The 20,743-nt window shown below is 47.1% G+C and overlaps 1 protein-coding gene across 1 annotated transcript in view; it reads right to left on the reverse strand.

Annotated features, from left to right (window-relative positions):
* The window catches only part of NETO2 (neuropilin and tolloid like 2), a 44,201-nt gene extending 24,949 nt beyond the window's left edge, over nt 1-19,252 (reverse strand). The window contains exon 1 of the mRNA XM_088458980.1: nt 18,577-19,252. Coding sequence (XP_088315106.1) covers nt 18,577-18,610 — 34 coding nt within the window. The 5' untranslated portion in view covers nt 18,611-19,252. The remainder of the gene's footprint in view (nt 1-18,576) is intronic.
* Between the last annotated feature and the right edge of the window lie 1,491 nt (nt 19,253-20,743).

Raw genomic sequence — 20,743 nt, forward strand, 5'->3', positions numbered from 1 at the left:
GTCATGTGTATGGACATCGTGTAGTGTGCGCTCCTGTGGAGTCGTCAGCCTCATCTCCTGATCTTATGTGGGCGATGTGGATGACAATTCCATGCAGCGCTATGCAGGGGGGGCGGGACATATCGAGCGGTCGGGCACCAGGTCGCCCAGTGTGTACGGACCACCCAATATGTCGGCCCATCGGCGCTGGGATCGTAGGCGATATCGGTGGGTACACACATAGTTTAGTGTGTATATAATTTTACACACAGTACCACAGTGGCTAAAAACCCACCTTGGGTCCCCTAACCAATCGTGCTGAGTGCATGCACTGTGTCGGAGACCCTTTGGACTCATCAGCCAACTATCTCACAAAATATACATAAATACATTAACTCATTTCACAGGAACTGGTAAATTACATTCATCCTTTCTAAATATCTATGTAGTTTAAGCAGCAATAGAATTAGCATTCAGCTTCCTCAAATGTACAGGAAATCATTGAAACCAACAAACTGGTTTTCTCCAAAAGCACACAGACCCACACGAGGGAATCGGTATTAAATACCACCCAACTAATACCAACACCGGAAGTTAGAAGATGAAGATCCCGACAAGGTACGTTTTTTTCCTATCGCTAACCCTTTCCACCCCAACCCTAACCCTCCCTTAGGGGTGCCTAACACTAACCTCTCCCCCCTAAGTGCCTAAACCTAACCCACCGTCCCCGCAGCCTAAACTTAACCCTCCCGGTGGGGAGGGTGCCTAACCCTAACCTCCCCCCGGGGGTGCCTAACCCTCCCAGGGGGGTGCCTAACCTCCTCCCGGGGGTGCCTAACCCTCCCAGGGGGGTGCCTAACCCTAAGTCCTCCCCAAGAGCCTCTAACCCTTCCTCCCCCATGGCTGTCTGCACCCAGCGCCCGGCTTACCTTTGTTCGGTATGCTGGGCGTCGGGCTCCCAGTGTAGGTATAATGACAGGCGTCGGCATTTCGATGAGTATTATTAGTCCCCTGCCGGGATTTGAGAGTCGGGAAGCCGGCTTATCGACATTTCGACCTCCGGCTTATCGACTGCATCCCCACACGAGACCCCCTAGTGTACTTGTCAAAGAAAGAGTAATAAATAAAGGTTTGGTCACTTAAAACAAACCCTCTGCTAGTGCCAGGACATTAACCATCACTTCCTATGTCACAGGAGATTGCAATTTCCTATACAATAAGATAGTCTTGAAACACATTCCTATAAGTGTATATAGTCTATACCAGTGGTTCCCAAACTGGGTGCCGAAAGTTGGTGATCCAGGACAAAATAACCAGAGCTGGTGGCTGTGAGCAAACAGAATGGCGATCCTGTCCACCACCACATAATTGGACCCAAGGATGACATCTAAGCACAATTGACCTAATTTAATCATTTTTGCAGAATTCCTCAATAAGAAACTTTTTGCCTAGCAGCGCCATGAAAAAAATGCTGATGCTCTAGGGCGCCGTGATTCAGGAAAGTTTGGGAACTACTGGTCTAAACATTCAAAAATGCATTTCCCCAACCGTGCACAGAGCATTAAATATAACATGTTAAAACACATTATTACATATACATTTACAGTACATGGCGCCTAGCGCCAATAGTTCATCTGAAAATGGCACTGCAGCCCTTAGTGCCGTGGCCGCCATCTTGACCATGTGGGACTGGTCTCCAGCCACAACTACCATACAACATAATACAACACAGACTCCGACGTCCGGCGGCTAGTAGGTAATATAGAGAACATTCGTAATCCACCGCCAAATATAGATTCTTTCGCTCCTCATGTCAATGGGATTTCAGTGTGGAATGTCCCTGGCACTCTGATTGGTATATAGCACAGACTGACTCCTATTGGCTGCTGGTGCCTGCCACACACACATTAGCCAATAGTATGAGGGTTGAGGCAAGAGGCTGTTATGGCTGCCCCCCAGCACGTTCCCCACCCACCAGTGCCTCATTGTACATTTCTCTTCTTTAGCAAAGAGGTGATGAGAGTAATTTGTCTCAGAGTCTCCCAGACCATTGGATCCTGGAGTTTTGGGGTGATTTTATCGAGAATGGTGACAGGGTCAAACTCAGGTACCTATGGGGGAGATGTATCAAACATTCTAAAGAGAACAGGTAGAGGAATTGGCCATAGCAACCACCAATGAGATTTACTAGGATAGTTAGCAGCTGATTAGTTGCTATGGACAACTTCTCCACTTCTCTTTAAAACGTTTGATACATCTCCCCCTATATTTGCTGCCACCTGTCTATCTGTAGAAGAGGGCTCTTGACCACCAGGGTAGGACACCCTGCAGCGATGGGACTAAGGAAATCTGTTTGATTTTTTCCAGTTGACCAAAATGGAGATCTGGGTTGGGCAGCGCATTTTTTTTTCAAGGCAATTCCTCCCACATGACACCTCTGCGCGCAACGATTTTACTAATACAATAAAAGTATTAGCTCAAAGTCTGCCTAACAGCACAGCGTAACTAACCATACATTCCCAAACACCTGCCATGGGTCCTGGAGGGCTGTGGGACATACTGTACTTGACAACTCTCCCTCATTGTCAGGGAGACTCCCTGAAATAGTAGCAATCTCCCTGACTCCCTGAGGAGCCTATAATCTCCCTGATTGTACCTTACCCCCATTATGAAGCCGTTATATAAATAAAACAAAAAAAACAGATATGTACATTCAAAATGGGATCATTACTATAATTTCCCTGCATTGGGTATAAGGCACAATGATCCCTATGGCTACATGTATTTTCTGTAATGTATCAGTGTGTTTTCGTCAACATGTAGATCTTACTAACTGCTTTGGAGCTCATTTATATGTGGATGTAAGTCCATTTTATGACACGCCTCTCAGATGTAGCAGTACACGCCCATCACATGTATGACACGCCTCTCAGATGTAGCAGTACACGCCCATCACATGTATGAAACGCCTCTCAGATGTAGCAGTACACGCCCATCACATGTATGACACGCCTCTCAGATGTAGCAGTACACGCCCACTTTACCGCCACGCTCATAGGTGCTGCTTTCACAATCTCCCTTACATGCTTTTTCAAGAGTAGACAAGTATACTGTGGGGACTGGCCTGAATGGAGGCCTCGGAATAGGTATGTATTACCTGCGGATGAAATACCGATGCCGGAAGGTTGGCACATGAAGATCCCGACTGAGGTGAGTATTTACACTAATCTTCCCCTCTCGCCCCCGTAACTCTCCCTTAGGGATGCCTAACCTAACCTCCCCCCTACTGCCTAACCCTAACCTCCCCCCATGGGTGCCTGAACCTAACCCCCCCTCTCAGCACCCTAAACCTGACCCTCCCGGGAGTCCCTAAACCTAACCCCCCCTCCCTATGAGCTCCCGACGCCCAGCTTACCTACGATCGTTATGCCGGGCGGCGGGATTTCGGCATGGGGCTACCGATGGACGCCGGTATTTAGACGCCTATCATTAGTCCCATGCCGGGCTTCCACTGTTGGGAAGCCGGCGATCAGCATTTCGACCGCCAGCTTCCTGACTAGATCCCGGAGGCCTTACCTCCGCCTATTATTACTACAATATAGCAGTGCCTGTCATCTGTGGAGACGGTACACACAAAGTCTGCGCTGAATGACATAATCCCTGGACAGCAGAGCGGCCAAGTCACTGGTCACCTGAGACTGGCTGAGCCAAAGTGCCTGCACCGCTATCCTGCCCCCAGTGCCACCCGCTTTACTTTTACCAACAATGAGGTGGGTGCAGAGTACTAGCAGAAAGGAGCGAAAAATCACAATTGCTGCCCCTCCCGTGTGCAAACTGGACGACCTCAGCTACTCAACTGGGGTGTCATGGGGTAAGGAGGCTGTAAGATGGGTGCTAGAAATTAGCAGAACAATGAACTGTGATTCACAGGACTAGAACAACCTGTAGCCAATCAGAGCATTAGCTCATTCAAAGGACTAGAACAACCTGTAGCCAATCAGAGCATGAGCACATTTACAGGACTAGAACAACCTGTAGCCAATCAGAACATTAGCTCATTCACGGGACATCAACAACAAAGAATTAGAGCAGTGGTTCTTAAACTTGGTCCTCAGGACCCCACACAGTTCACGTTTGCAGGTCACCCAGCAGGTGCACAGGTGTAATCATTACTCAATGACACATTTTAAAAGGTCCACAGATGGAGCCAATTATTTCATTTGATTCAGTGTGGAGACCTGGAAAACATGCACTGTTTGGGGTCCTGAGGACCGAGTTTGAGAACCTGTGAATTAGAGCATGCACAGGATGCAATCAGGCATTAGAACAGAAGAGGAACAATAGACATAATAACCAATGCTATACAATACATTTATAGTAAAAATAAAAATACTATATTAGCCACTTAAATGTATTTATTTTTACGAAATGGGCCTCAAAAATTGTTATTTTTTTTTTTCTTTCATTTAAGTAAAAAAAAATATATATATATATTTTTAAAAATTAATTAAGATATTTTTAAATGTCCCTATATAGGGGCTACCCACAGGCCCCAGAATAGGGGCTACCCATAGGCCCCCTAGTGGTAACAGATTTGTGAAACCCCCTCCACCACTGTTTTTGCGGTCTCCCTTCCTCCATCCCCAGCGACCGCCGTTATTTTTTAACAATCTTAAAAACCCTTAATTTTTTTTATGGGGCATTTTTTATATGGGGCATTGCACAGCCACCAGTGCCAATAGTGCCCCTCCTTTCCCAGTTTGTATTACCTCCCATCCCAAGGGGCATGACCCCTCCCCCACATGCAGAATGGGTCCCTGCTACATCTGATCTACGCACTTGCAGAAATCAGCCATAAGGTGCGTACACACACAACGATTTTTTGATTTGTCGATTGTTGTTTGTAGTTTGTAGATCAGTCAGACCGGCCAACTGAACGATTTTCAATAGAAGTTGCAACATTTTTCCTTCAACACACAGAAAATCGTTTATTATGTAAAGTAAAACCAACTTCTTTGTAAAACGATTTTCGTTCACTTTTTCAAAGGAAAAGGTGCATACACACGGTCAGATATGTCAGATGAACGACTGAACAATTGGACGATTGGACGATTTCAGGCTGTATTAAAATGAATGGAAATCGGCCAAAACTGACTGCAAACACATCAGATGTCAGATATCGTTATCTGACAAACGGGAACGCGCATCGTTCATTGTTGCCCACATGTCAGATTTTTCTTTCAGATATGAACGATTTTTTAAATTGTTCAATCGTTCAGATCTGAAGAAAAATCTGACCGTGTGTATGCACCAAAAAACTGAACGAAAATCGTTCATTACTTACATCGTTGTGTGTGTGTGTGTACACACCTATAGTATTCAAAGGGGAATTTAGTTCCCCTACTTGCACTTTTGTCCCCTGTGCATGTGCTCCGGAATGTTGTTCGCGTGGCATTCTGGGCGTGATTCCGGCGGTGACAAACCGCTGCATTATACAGTTGCCACCTCATCCCTTTAATAAGAGACACAGGGACACAGGTTCTGTGGCTGGCTGATTCTGAAGTCTCCATTTCACCTGGTTTTAATCAGCCACAGAACCTGTGTAACTGTAACAGTGTATGTATTAAAAAATATTTATATATATATATATATATATATATATATATACATATATATATATATATACACACATACATATATATATATATATACATACATACATACACACACACACACACATATATATATATATATGTAATCACTTATTCCAGAGAGGGCCCAGAAACCTGTTTATCAGGGTTATTTACATATCAATCAACCTCTAGCTAGAGCTTTAGCAGTTCACACATTTAGACCACTTCTTGCCTGAGACCCTACATAACACAATAAGGTTTGGGATGCCATTGTATGGGCACGACACCTTGCAGGTGAGGGGGATGGGGAAGGATGGCGCTCTACAGAGACAGGCTGGCATTCACACAGACACACACACTGGGAACAGATCTAATCTAGATTGTATGCACTAAAATGTTCATTCACTGGCTGATTCACCCTATTAACTTTTCCCAAGGCGCTAAGCAGCGCAGAGTCCCCGTAATCCAGTGATAGGCACACTCATGCACTTCAGGGGGCGCACGGGTGGCCCTCTAACCCCGGAAAGGACCGCACATTACCCTTAATCTCAGTAAGAAGCTAAATCAAGACATTTAACCACCAATCTGTAATCACATAGCAGCCGGCCTTATAAAGTGTTATAGCTACAAAAAAAGAAATCTGACAATGAAGCAGCGAAGGCTGGGAACGCTGTATTGTGCCCCTAGGCCCGACTGCTGACCATTTCCGCAATATGTGCAAAACATTGTGGCTCTCCCATCTCCTGCCCTTATGTGGAAGACTCCAAACTATGTGTCAGTATTAATTTACTTCCCAAAACCTTACCAGGAGCAAGCAATACCTACGGAATCAGTATGATATGCCGGCGGCTGAAATCCAGACAGTGGAAGCCGGCATGATACAGAATGCCGACAGCGGTAGGTAAGTACTCTAACATACCCCTTTCCCCCCCTAACCCTCCCTTAGGGGTGCCAAACCCTAACCTTCCCCCCTGGTGCCTAACCCTAACCTCCCCCCTGGTGCCTAACCCTAACCTCCCCCCTGATGCCTAACCCTAAACCCCCCATCCCCAAACCCTAAGCCTAACCCTCCCGGGGGGTGCCTAACCCTAACCTCCCCTCTAGTGCCTAACCCTAACCTCCTCCTGGTGCCTAATCCTAAACCCCCCATCCCCAAACCCTAAGCCTAACCCTCCCGGGGGGTGCCTAACCCTAACCTCCAGCCTAGTGCCTAACCCTAACCTCCTCCTGGTGCCTAATCCTAAACCCCCCCATCCCCGCACCCTAAGCCTAACTCTCCCGGGGGGTGCCTAACCCTAACCTCCCCCCCCCAGTGGTGCCTAATCCTAACCCCCCCCCCTTCCCCTAGCCTAACACTCCCCGGGGGGTGCCTAACCCTAATCTCCCCCTGGGGGTGACTAAACCTAACCTTCCCTGGGGACACAGCCGTTAATTACCCTTCCAACCGATCGGGATTGGAGCGCTTCGAGATGCCAACGTCGGTATCCTGATCACCTTCGGGATATCGGCGACGGGATATTGCCGGGCAGCAGGATTCGGGCATCGGTATATCGACGCCCGGCATTCTGTCCGCCGGCAATATGCGTACCGTACCTACGGTTGGTTATCCAGTTTGTGCTTGGGAATTTAGATAAAATATATGAGCAAATTAATTTTCAAAAATCACCTTTTGAAAAATTTGCACTTAGAGGACCATGTATTTTTCACTTTCACCCCCGCTCATAAGAGGCCGCTTGGCTCCTAGCTGTGACTGTCTGTATCCTGAGTTCTACATGATTTCACCCCCATCCAGAAATACCAGCCAACCCCCCCTTCCCCTCCCCTATTTTATTGGTGTCAGGATTTTTCCTGCAATGCCCCCGACGCGTGAGGCCTTTCTCGTGGCCACAGGAAGCCGGGCACAGACAAAAGCGGCATCCGCAGCTGTGGGTACAGTGAATGGGAGGACGTTGTACTGAAGGTTAATGATGTGTTAGGAAGGGGCACAGATTGCTGATTCCGGGATAAGGGCTGAGAATGGCCGGGGAGGAGAGACGGATTATCTGTGTGCGCCCCCTATTATCACTGCTGTTTGCTCTCCAGGGAATATTGGATTCTCAAACATAACAGCAGAACCTCATTACAGTCAATTCTCACCACATATTAACCTCTCCTTAAAGAGACACCATTAAAAGCTGGGTTGTCGTTATTTTTTAATCCAGTGATTGGCGCCCAAAAGTAGTCTTCTCATTTCCAAGATCCCTTATTTAGAAACGTATTACCCACTGATACACTAATTATTATTAACGTCTCACTAATGATTAATATTGGTATAAATTCACAATGTTATTCCATATGTTTAGCAACAAGTCATTTGTAGACAGCAGGAAAATCATTAAGAGGAATCATCATTAAAACTGAGTCAGGCGACAGAGATGAGAGGGGGAGTATAGGAAAGAGAATTTGTTTCTTGAACCTCGCAGACATTGCACGAATGATTGCACCCAAAAATTGCGAGATCCAATCAGAAATGCCAATTCACGGTAGTCGAGGCGAGGTTTTCTACAAGAAGCGACCAAGGAGAAGTGCCTGAAAAGTGGGGACACCATCCTGGACTCCTAAAAAGTGACAACTGAGATAGCAGGACCATAGAGAAGGCTGTTGGTGACAACTGAGATAGCAGGACCATAGAGAAGTTTGTTAGTGACAACTGAGATAGCAGGACCATAGAGAAGGCTGTTAGTGACAATTGAGATAGCACGGCCATAGAGAAGTTTGTTAGTGACAACTGAGATAGCAGGACCATAGAGAAGGCTGATAGTCACAACTGACATAGCAGGACCATAGAGAAGGTTGTTAGTGACAGCTGAGATAGCAGGACCATAGAGAAGGCTGTTGGTGACAATTGAGATAGCAGGACCATAGAGAAGGCTGTTGGTGACAACTGAGATAGCAGGACCATAGAGAAGTTTGTTAGTGACAACTGAGATAGCAGGACCATAGAGAAGGCTGTTAGTGACAATTGAGATAGCACGGCCATAGAGAAGTTTGTTAGTGACAACTGAGATAGCAGGACCATAGAGAAGGCTGATAGTCACAACTGACATAGCAGGACCATAGAGAAGGTTGTTAGTGACAGCTGAGATAGCAGGACCATAGAGAAGGCTGTTGGTGACAATTGAGATAGCACGACCATAGAGAAGGCTGTTAGTGACAACTGAGATAGCAGGACCATAGAGAAGGCTGTTAGTGACAGCTGAGATAGCAGGACCATAGAGAAGGCTGTTAGTGACAACTGAGATGGCAGGACCATAGAGAAGGCTGTTGGTAACAACTGCAACTGAGATAGCAGGACTATAGAGAAGGCTGTTAGTGACAACTGAGATGGCAGGACCATAGAGAAGTTTGTTAGTGACAACTGAGATAGCAGGACCATAGAGAAGGCTAATAGTGACAACTGACATAGCAGGACCATAGAGAAGGTTGTTAGTGACAACTGAGATAGCAGGACCATAGAGAAGGCTGTTGGTGACAATTGAGATAGCACGACCATAGAGAAGGCTGTTAGTGACAACTGAGATAGCAGGACCACAGAGAAGGTTGTTAGTGACAACTGAGATAGCAGGACCATAGAGAAGGCTGTTGGTGACAACTGAGATAGCAGGACCATAGAGAAGGCTGTTGGTGACAATTGAGATAGCACGACCATAGAGAAGGCTGTTAGTGACAACTGAGATAGCAGGACCATAGAGAAGGCTGTTGGTGACAACTGCAACTGAGATAGCAGGACCATAGAGAAGGCTGTTAGTGACAACTGAGATAGCAGGGCCATAGAGAAGGTTGTTAGTGACAACTGAGATAGCAGGACCATAGAGAAGGCTGATAGTGACAACTGACATAGCAGGACCATAGAGAAGGTTGTTAGTGACAACTGAGATAGCAGGACCATAGAGAAGGCTGTTGGTGACAATAGAGATAGCACGACCATAGAGAAGGCTGTTAGTGACAACTGAGATAGCAGGACCATAGAGAAGGCTGATAGTGACAACTGACATAGCAGGACCATAGAGAAGGTTGTTAGTGACAACGGAGATAGCAGGACCATAGAGAAGGCTGTTGGTGACAATAGAGATAGCACGACCATAGAGAAGGCTGTTAGTGACAACTGAGATAGCAGGACCATAGAGAAGGTTGTTAGTGACAACTGAGATAGCAGGACCATAGAGAAGGCTGATAGTGACAACTGACATAGCAGGACCATAGAGAAGGTTGTTAGTGACAACTGAGATAGCAGGACCACATAGAAGGCTGTTAGTGACCATAAGGAAAATACAGAAGGTTTCACAAGGCGTCAAATGGCTGATTTGTGCACTTTTTTATTAATGTTTGAAATGTAGTAGCAAGCAAGTGTACACCTCCACATACATCATTTACACATCTACATACCTCTCCCACATAATTTACGCCTACCCATACCTGTCCTACATCATTTACACCTCCACATACCTGTCCCACATCACTTCCACCTCCACACACCTGTCCCACATCATTTACACCTCCACACACCTGTCCCACATCATTTACACCTCCACGTACCTGTCCCTCATCATTTACACCTCTACGTACCTGTCCCACATCATTTACACCCCCACATACCTGTCCCACATCAGTTACACCTCCACATACCTGTCCCACATCCTATACAGCTCCACATACCTGACCCTCATCATTTACACCTCCACATACCTGTCCCACATCCTATACAGCTCCACATACCTGTCCCACATCATTTACACCTCCACGTACCTGTCCCATATCATTTACACCTCCACATACCTCTCCCACATAATTTACACCTCCACATACCTGTCCCACATCGTATACACCTCCACATACCTGTCCCACATTGTATACACCTCCACATACCTGTTCCACATCATATACACCTCCACATACCTGGCCCCACATCATTTACACCTCTTCATACCTGTCCTACATCATTTACACCCCCACATACCTGTCCAACATCATTTACACCACCACATACCTGTCCCACATCATTTACATCTCCACATACCTGTCCCACATCATTTACATCTCCACATACCTGTCCCACATCATTTACACCTCTACATACCTGTCCCACATCATTACACTTCCACATACCTGTCCTACATCATTTACACCCCCACATACCTGTCCAACATCATTTACACCACCACATACCTGTCCCACATCATTTACACCTCCACATACCTGTCCCACATCATTTACACCTCCCCATACCTGTCCCACATTATTTACACCTCCACATACCTGTCCCACATCATTTACACCTCCCCATACCTGTCCCACATCATTTACACCTCCACATACCTGTACCACATCATTTACACCTCCACATACCTGTCCCACATCATTTACACCTCCATATACCTGTCCCACATTATTCAACCCATTATTGAGCTTTTTAGAGAAAGTCACCTGAAAACTGACATCTCTTTATTGGCCCAATTATGCTATTTAAACCTCTCCAAGTGCTTGATCATTCATTGGCAGGGGTGTACCAGAGGTTCTGTACTGTGTCTTGAAATTTTACCTTAGAAAAAAAAAATCCTACCGTCTCACCTGCTGAGGGGGGCGCGTACAAAAAAATGCGAATCTCCTCAGAAAAAACAGTGCGAGTTTGGAATGGAATTGGAAATGTAATTTGCCTGCGAGTCCGTCGTGAGAGTGGCTTGCAGGACCCAACTCGCTTCTAATTGAATCGACCCGGTAATTTGGGAAAAGATTTAAGTTATATTAATTGGAATCTGTTTGCCCTTATGCAGCTTTTACCAGCTGCATTGTTTTATCTGTAACGTCTCTCTGTACTTATATCATTATTTACCTTCCCCTGGTATAAGACACACGTATAACCCTGGGAGAGGACTCTGCAGGATGATATAAATACACAGCTAAAAAACACAGAATGAAGCCCAGAAGACAGAGCCATTGGTCAAAGTTGCGGGACTCAAACGATTTAGCCTATACCCCCATTTTTTACATTATTTTCTGTTATTTATAGGGTGCAATAAAGGCGTCCACCGCGCCGTAAGAAGTGCGTAGACAGAACCCAGAGATATCAATCTCTACTTTGTTTTACTGTTATTCCTAAACTAAGAAAATACAGCTGTGGTCAGACCATCGTCATATTCACAATATTAATAGTTATTAGCAAGATGTACAACCCAATTCATGTCTCCGTCAGTGTAATCATATTCTCCGCAGCATCTGATAATTCTACACTAATACTGGGGAATATATTTTACAGACATTTGTAACATACTCGGGTACATTACAGTGTTTTTGCTGGTGCCAGCAGGGATCAGCTCCACGTCAATTGCGTATATCTTAGTGGAATTGTCCAGCGTTGTGACAGTAATGTGAGTTGATGAATAAAAGTGAATAAACATCTGGTGAAAAGACTCTATAGACATCTGCTGCCCATGTAAGTGTTACAGATGAGCCGCAGTGCTGGAACTGTGTATTTATCTTATATACAGATTACACGTCACACAGTGTCTACAGCGTCCTAGATACAGAGACTGACCGCAATATACTATAGAGAAGACTTAGGAGCCTATGGCTCTGCGACTGACAGGGAATGCTGGGACTTGCAGTTCGACGAAAGACGACAGCAGTTAGTATCTTGCACGCTGCATTTTGCTTGTCTGCTGTGAGCTCCACTATTTTTGAACCACAAAAGCAAGAGCATCAATATTTTACACAGGGGGTCGATTTATCCAACCTGATAAAAAGGACCAGTGGAGGAGTTGCCCATAGCAACCAATTAGATTCCACCACTCATTTGACAGAATGTACTAGATAGAAGATACCTATAATCTGATTAGTTACTATGGGCAACACCTCCGCTGGTCCTGTTTAGAAGGTTTGATAAATACCTCCCACAGTTGTAAATTCATAAAAGCCCCCCTCAGCTTACTTTGCTGTACTAAAACCGTAGGGTCTCATATAGAATTAAAAGGTATTGCCCCCAGACCAGCGTGACAGAATGACTGTGATACCTGGTAATGGTCCCACCAGCCATAGGGCGAATATTGGGTATGTTAGTAAGATGATAGGATGGACCAGATTTGACCTGGGATGCAGTCTAAGGGTCAACATTCATAATGTCCACACCACAATGACAAGTTATGATGTTGACATTGATGAAATGTCGACAGGTAACATGTCGACATTCTCAGAATGTCAACATAGAAAAGATCAAGATGTGAAATCACAACAGTCTCACAATGTCAACATTGGGGTTAGGAACTCGGGGAGGGTTAGAGTTAGACTGTGAGGGGGGGGTTAGGCTGTGAGGGGGGGTTAGGCACTAGGGCAGGGGTTCCCAACCACAGTCCTCAAGGGACACTAACACTCCAGGTTTTAAGGATAGCCATACTTGAGCACAGGTGACCTAATTAGTAACTCTGTTATTTTGATTTAACCATCTGTGCTCAAGCATGGCTATCACTAAAACCAGGACTGTTAGTGTGCCTTGAGGACCGAGGTTGGGAATCACTGCACTAGGGGAGAGGTTAGGCTGGGAGGGGGGGTTGGGCACTAGGGCGAGGTTAGGGTTAGGCTGTGAGGGGGGGTTAGGCATTAGGGGGAGGTTTGACTGTGAGGGGGGTTAGGCATTAAGGCATGCTTGCCGACATTCTGGCTGGCCCCTCCAGGAGGTAGCAGCCATGTTGGCATAGCACGGGGGTGGGGGAGGCATTGGGGGGTGCGGCCGGGGCTTTTCTGGGGGGACAGGAGCGTCACCCAATTTTTGGGAGGCTCACGGACAAATTGGGAGAGTAGGCATGTATGCACTAGGGGGAGATAGGCTGTAAGCAGGGTTAGGCACTAGGGGGAGGGGAGGGCTAGGCTGGGGGAGGTTAGGCTGTGAGGGGGGTTAGGCACTAGGGGGAGGTTAGGGTTAGGCTGTGAGGGGGGGTTAGACACTAGAGGGAGGTTAGGGTTAGGCTGTAATGGGAGGTTACGCACTAGGGGGAGGTTAGGGTTAGGCAGTATTAAAAGCGTTAGGCACAAGGGAGAGGTTAGGGTTAGGCTGTGAGGCGGGGTTAGACACAAGGGGGAGGTTAGGGTTAGGCACAAGGGGGGTTAGGCACTAGGAGGAGGTCAGGGTTAGGATTAGGTTGTGGTGGGTTTAGGCACTAGGAAAAGGTAAGTGTTAGGCTGTGAGGGGGGGTTTTAGGTATTGGGTGGAGGTTAGGGGTAGGCTGTGAGGGGGGTTTAGGCACTAGGGAGAAGTTAGGGTTAGGCTGTGGGGGGGTAGGCAGTAGAGGGAGGGATCACGGTTAGACGGACAGTGCTTACTAGAACACTGGCGCGTCAGCTGACTCCACCTGACCCACCCAATATATCCAGTTACATCCCAGCAGCTAATCCTAATTGGACACCTATGTGATCCTGTGTTGTCCCTTCTAGTTACCCACCTAGTGTTATTCAGGGCTCCAATATTAGATGCAGGACTGTATTTACATAGGATAACCTGAGCACATGCCTGGGTCAGAACTCTGCAGAGAGGACATAGAAAGAGGTATATATCCATGTTATTACTTATTATCTATTTTAGCTGCTTAAATTTACCAACAGCCTAATGTAACCAGTATATATATGGAGAAGGATGTAGTTATGAGACTGGCGGCCGCGATGTCGCCGGTCCAAATCCAGACATGGAAAAGCCTGACAAGGGACTTAATATAGGAGTCAAAATACTATCTTAATCCTGGCGGCGGAATCCAGAAGGGCACCCCTAGCTGTCACGGGGAGGGGGGGGGGGTATAGGTAGCATAGCGGGGTTAGCATTAGGCTATATTTGTGGGGGGGGGTAGGCACCCCTAGGGGGGAGGGCTAGGCACCACTGGGGAGGTTAGGGTTAGGCACGACGGTGGGAGACTTAGGTTTGGGCACTAATGGGGAGGGTTAGGGTGCGGGATCGGGATGGTTAGGCTACAAGTAGGGAGGGTTAGGGGGAGAAGGGGAGAGGGTAAGTATACTTACCCGACCCCTTTCGGGATACCAACCATCGGGGTGCCGCTGTCGGTATTTTCACAGGTGGCACCCCGACAGCCGGCATATCATACCCATTCCATATGGAGAAAGCGTGTCACATAGAATGGTATGAATATATTCGGGTCCATTCTCATACAGACCCTATCTACCAGCCACGGTCAGGTGCATATCTCAATACACAGCAATCCATCTAATGTGAATCCGGCAATCATCCTTCCCCACCCAGTAGGAGGAACACTCACTGAAATACAAATATAATTGCCATATAAGCATTACGGGATGTAAGAGAAGAACAAGATCTGAGTCTGGACAAAATAGGGGCTTTGTGGAGAAGATGTGTCTGGAGGACGCAGCCCCGGTCATGGATAAATCACTCCTGGGTAAAGTCCTTGCCTAGAATGTCATTGATGTCCCTCATGTACAATATCTGGGAGGCACACCGGTCCCCACTGCTGCAGAACATAGTGCCTCACCCCTCACATTGACAAGTGACTGACAGCTGCGGTTGTTCTATATCTTCTCTCTGTCCCGTGTTACATCATGTAATGGCCGGGACTGTCCTTATTATTATAAGTGAGTTGCGTGGATACAAGAGGGACTGTTGCAATATTCACGTGGGGGGGTTTTTTGTTTTGTTTTTAAGTTAGGATTCTTTACACAATGAATATTATTACCTGACCATTAATTATAATGAAAGAAAAAACAGTGTTGCGAAAACATTATACAACAGTGAGATGGATTTAAACGTAAAACGAGTAATTACATTACAGCAGCCAACTAATCGCTTTTACTACTTATGGACAAAATTCTACTTGCGTGGTACAGTAGTGGGGTCCGAGATCTGCCCATACAATTCTGCCTCCTACTGAACTTATTTATTTTTTGCTTCCGTTGTATCTCATGTATGGAAGACAAAGAAGCACTGAAGTCACTGGTGAGGGGCTATCAGGCAGCACTGACGGAGCCTGTTTAGTCTTATTCTACCTTATTTAATGAACAGAAGACAGTGTTGCACCAATGGATCATATCTCTTCAGCGTGTTTAACTTATCATTATATTAATTATAGGGCGCTGTACAATGAGGGGACCCTGATACATAGAAAAAAACATGCCGTGATGTGAAAAGAGAAGGTATGGATGTCCCTGCCCCAGTGAGCTTACAATCTAAGACGTGTGGAGGACAATGATCTATAAGAAAGTGGGATATAAGCGGTGATGGGGAAAGTGTATGTGGCTTCTATAAGGCAGATCCGATATTAAGGCAGACTCTGGCGACAGAGCTAAGCCCTATTCACTATCAGCTACTAGATAATGATCTCTCAGACTCCAATAATCACATTAAACACCTTGTACTATGCAATGCTGCCCACACCCTGAGCAGGCGGATGCGTGAGGGAGTCAAGTCCATTCTGACCCGGCACAAGAATGCGTGTATGGCAGACACTGCACACTGGGGTCTATTTACTAAGCCTCCGATGGAGATAAAATACAAATCAACCAGCTCCTGTCATTTTTCAAACGCAGCCTGTGACATGGCAGTTAGGAGCTGGTTGCCTGGTACTTTAACTCTGTTCATTTTATATCCATCAAAGACTTAGTAAATAGACCCCCTCTTTCCTGCGGTTGTGCCAGAAAACAGATCGCACTGTGTGAGTCCTTAGAACAAATATATGGACAAGACTGGGGAATATTCCATAAAAGAGGAGGAATGGAAATATTGCTATAACAGTCTTTAGGATAAAGTCCTTCCTTATGCTCCATATCCTAATATGTTCTATCACCATGAACCAGCAGCCTCCTCATTTCCTTATGCTGATGGGTACACAATGTGTGCGGATGGATCAGTGACATATCACTTTATAGAATATACATTGCTGGGTCAGGCTGTATCAGGGCTGTGCTCCAAAAGCAGTATTTAATCCTGGCTGTAGAGAATAGTTACTGCCTAGGAAATCTGTACACTAATGTATAGATCCTAAATCAAAGGTGTAATATATCCCATTATCACATGGTCAGGGGGAGATGTACACTGTCCTGTTATCCTGCCATTTGTTAGACATAGAGATACCCCAACCTGTGACCCTGAACCAGCCGCAACATCCAAAATTCCTTTTTACAGAACATTCCTTCTTGTACTAATTGCAGATGATTAAATTACCAGCTTCGCCAGAGACCTGCATCTGCCCAGGAGAGAACTGTATATGTATTCTGCTGCCTAAGGCGGTAGCTAAAATTATGCATTAATCATGCCTTATACAACCCCCCACAGTCATTCTATGTACATAGGACCACGTACTGTGTACCGAAGCTATAGCCACTATTAGACCAACAAGCTGGGAAGGTACCAACTTCGCCAACTGCAGCAGCCAGAAAATGACACGTCGCTGCCCCAAATATTGTGCAGCCTTAGACAGCTGCCTGGTCTCAAGGGCACTCCCTCACCTACCTCTGAGCGGGCACATCTTGCTATATTTACATCTAATCAGGATAATCCTGCAAGCTGGATTCATTTAACACATTTTACCAGACCACTGTGACTATAGGTTCTGTCACCAGTCCTGAATATATTTACCTGGCTTATTTAGGTAAATTAGGAGAATCGTTTAATATCCACTACATCAGGCAGGGACCCTCTTCATCTGGCAAGGCATACTAAGACATGTAGTTCCACATCAGGTGAAGAGCTACCTGGCGCACCCCTTTAGCTGGCATGGCATGCTGAGTCTTGTAGTTCCACGAGAAGAGCCACCTGGTGCACATCTTTATCTGTCATGGCATGCTGAGACTTGTAGTTCCCCAACTGCTGAAGAGCTGCCCGATGCCTTCCTCTACACTAGAGGTTATTATAACACACAATGAAGGGGGAGTGAGAAGCCCCCTCTATCACCTCATCTGGAACTATCTGTCTCCTGGGTTCATGATGCTAAGTAACATCCATCTCATGGTATCCAGTAACACTGAATCATGGCTAATACCTCCTATGATGCTGGAAAGCCCTGTGGAATAGGAGAAGATGCTCCTTCTGCAGAGGGTGCAGATGTGCCTGGCTCACAGACTGTGGATCAGCCATACAGGCAGGTCTCCTATTAAGCCTTTATAAGATATATACCGGACACCGAGTCATTATTTAAAGAGATACACTGGAACACCTGGAAAGTTTGCTCATACCATCCACACATCTCTGGACACCTAATGCACTAGCAATGGTTACAGCAATTCATCATCACTCAGCTATTAACCTTCTGCTGCCAGAAATCTGCATTCTCAGTAAATAGCATCTCCCCCACCTGCACATTATTAGGGCTGAGAGCCCCCATGTATAGCCTGGCATTTATCTAGCGCTCTCTGCTGCAACACAACCTGCAGAATGATTGCCCACATCAGGCTGCGGTAACCTGTGGCTCTCCAGCAGATGGGAACTACAAGTCCCAGCATATCGTGCCAACCAGAAGCTAAATGGGTTGCCTCTCTCTGATCTAGAGAGCAAAGCTGATCATTGGTGATTTTATTACATGACTCCCTAATTCCACAACTGTGGAGCCCCAGGTAACCCATTGCCTCTTCTAAACCTTTACCAAGGAGTGTACCAAGCTCTTTCCAGTAGGGGGCAGTCTAAGACCAACTAGTCAATGGAGGCTTGTTGACGAGGGGGTGCACGTATCTGGCATACACAGGGGTATATACCAGGCAGCTGAGTGCATCCCCATCACACCACAAGCATGGTGATACAATGCCCAGTACATGCCAGCCTCAGAGGCAGGGCAGATGCTGCCAGGGGTGTGCCTGATGTTGGGCACACAAGTGATCATTATTGTATTATATTGTATTATTGGCCATGTCATGAGCGCTCACCCTCCTCATCAGCTTCCTATATATTGGGGTGTGTAACCCCCAGACCTGGACCCCAGTTTCTTACCTTCTAGGATGAAGTAGACTTTCTCCAGGACCATGGTGCCCGCTCTGCTAATCCCCAGGAATGAGGAGACCGGTATAGAGGAATCTCTGCTCCAGTAAACTGCTCAGAAATCCAAACTGAGTGGTGTTTCCATCACTGAGCCGATGCCACTCCTGTCTTCTATGGGAATCCACAGCAGAGGGGAGATGAGGAGGTTCTCCTAGGCAGGGTGTGGGTAAGGTGCCCCCCGTGCCCTCAGCGTGCCAGGCCCCCGGAGTGTGCCTCCCAATCCCTGCAAACTTGCCCCCCTGGGCAGTGGGCTCCTCTCCCGGAGATCTGCAGCCCAGCTGCACCCAAATCCATCAGGATCCCCCCTTTCCCTTCCCCTCACCCCACACAAAAAGTAGTCACTGTCCAGGGTGGTGGAGCCGGGGGGCCATCCTGCCGGGGAGATGCCCAGGAACAGGGCACAGGAGCTCAGCAGGGTGGGTAAATGAACAGTTGCCAACAGATGAGGCTCATTTAGGATGGGAGGCTGGATGGGCGGCGTGTGCGCATGCGTCACCCCCAACTCTCTATATACGGGAGAGGGGAGCTCAGGGGCTGTCTAATGGTTGTGACTGCTGCCTGTCTCTGCACTCCACAGGGTCTGTCTAATGGCTGTGACTGCTGCCTGTCTCTGCACTCCACAGGGGCTGTCTAATGGCTGTGACTGCTGCCTGTCTCTGCACTCCACAGGGGCTGTCTAATGGCTGTGACTGCTGCCTGTCTCTCCACTCCACAGGGGCTGTCTAATGGCTGTGACTGCTGCCTGTCTCTGCACTCTACAGGGGCTGTCTAATGACTGTGACTGCTGCCTGTCTCTGCACTCCACAGGGGCTGTCTAATGGCTGTGACTGCTGCTTGGCTCTGCACTCTACAGGGGCTGTCTAATGACTGTGACTGCTGCCTGTCTCTGCACTCCACAGGGGTTGTCTCATGACTGTGACTGCTGCCTGTCTCTGCACTCCACAGGGCTGTCTAATGGCTGTGACTGCTGCCTGTCTCTACACTCCACAGGGCTATCTAATGGCTGTGACTGCTGCCTGTCTCTGCACTCCACAGGGGCTGTCTAATGACTGTGACTGCTGCCTGTCTCTGCACTGCACAGGGTCTGTCTAATGACTGTGACTGCTGCCTGTCTCTGCACTGCACAGGGTCTGTCTAATGACTGTGACTGCTGCCTGTCTCTGCACTGCACAGGGTCTGTCTAATGGCTGTGACTGCTGCCTTTCTCTGCACTCCACAGGGGCTGTCTAATAGCTGTGACTGCTGCCTGTCTCTGCACTCCACAGGGGCTGTCTAATAGCTGTGACTGCTGCCTGTCTCTGCACTCCACAGGGGCTGTCTAATGGCTGTGACTGCTGCCTGTCTCTGCACTGCACAGGGGCTGTCTAATGGCTGTGACTGCTGCCTGTCTCTGCACTGCACAGGGGCTGTCTAATGGCTGTGACTGCTGCCTGTCTCTGCACTGTGCCATGTAGTAGCTGCATTCGCTGCTATTTCATGCGTGTGGGGGAACCCATGGCATAGACAGTAAATACATATTATATACATATACAGGGGTTACTAGGAGAGTGTCCTCCCCCCACCACCTCTATCATCTCTTATTAGACAGGAGTGCAGGTGGGTCCTATAGGGGTGCACTGTCCTGAGACATCCAGCACTACAATTGCAGACTGTCTCACAGCATCAGCTGCACACACAGCGCTCCTATCACTGTCTATAGAGTGAGACAGTCACTGCTGAGGACAAAGATACATTATATACAATGTATCACTCCACCTTAACCCCCTCAGCTCTACAACACAGATCATCTCTAGCACTTCCCATTAACCCTCTCATCACCAGGAGGAAAGAATAATACACAGATCATCTCTAGCACTTCCCATTAACCCTCTCATCACCAGGAGGAAAGAATAATACACAGATCATCTCTAGCACTTCCCATTAACCCTCTCATCACCAGGAGGAAAGAATAATACACAGATCATCTCTAGCACTTCCCATTAACCCTCTCATCACCAGGAGGAAAGAATAATATAACACAGATCATCTCTAGCACTTCCCATTAACCCTCTCATCACCAGGAGGAAAGAATAATATAACACATCATCTCTAGCACTTCCCATTAACCCTATCATCACCA

Source organism: Taudactylus pleione, unplaced genomic scaffold (genome assembly GCF_031769625.1).
Source record: "Taudactylus pleione unplaced genomic scaffold, aTauple2 ptg000885l, whole genome shotgun sequence".
Taxonomy (NCBI): Eukaryota; Metazoa; Chordata; class Amphibia; order Anura; family Myobatrachidae; genus Taudactylus; species Taudactylus pleione.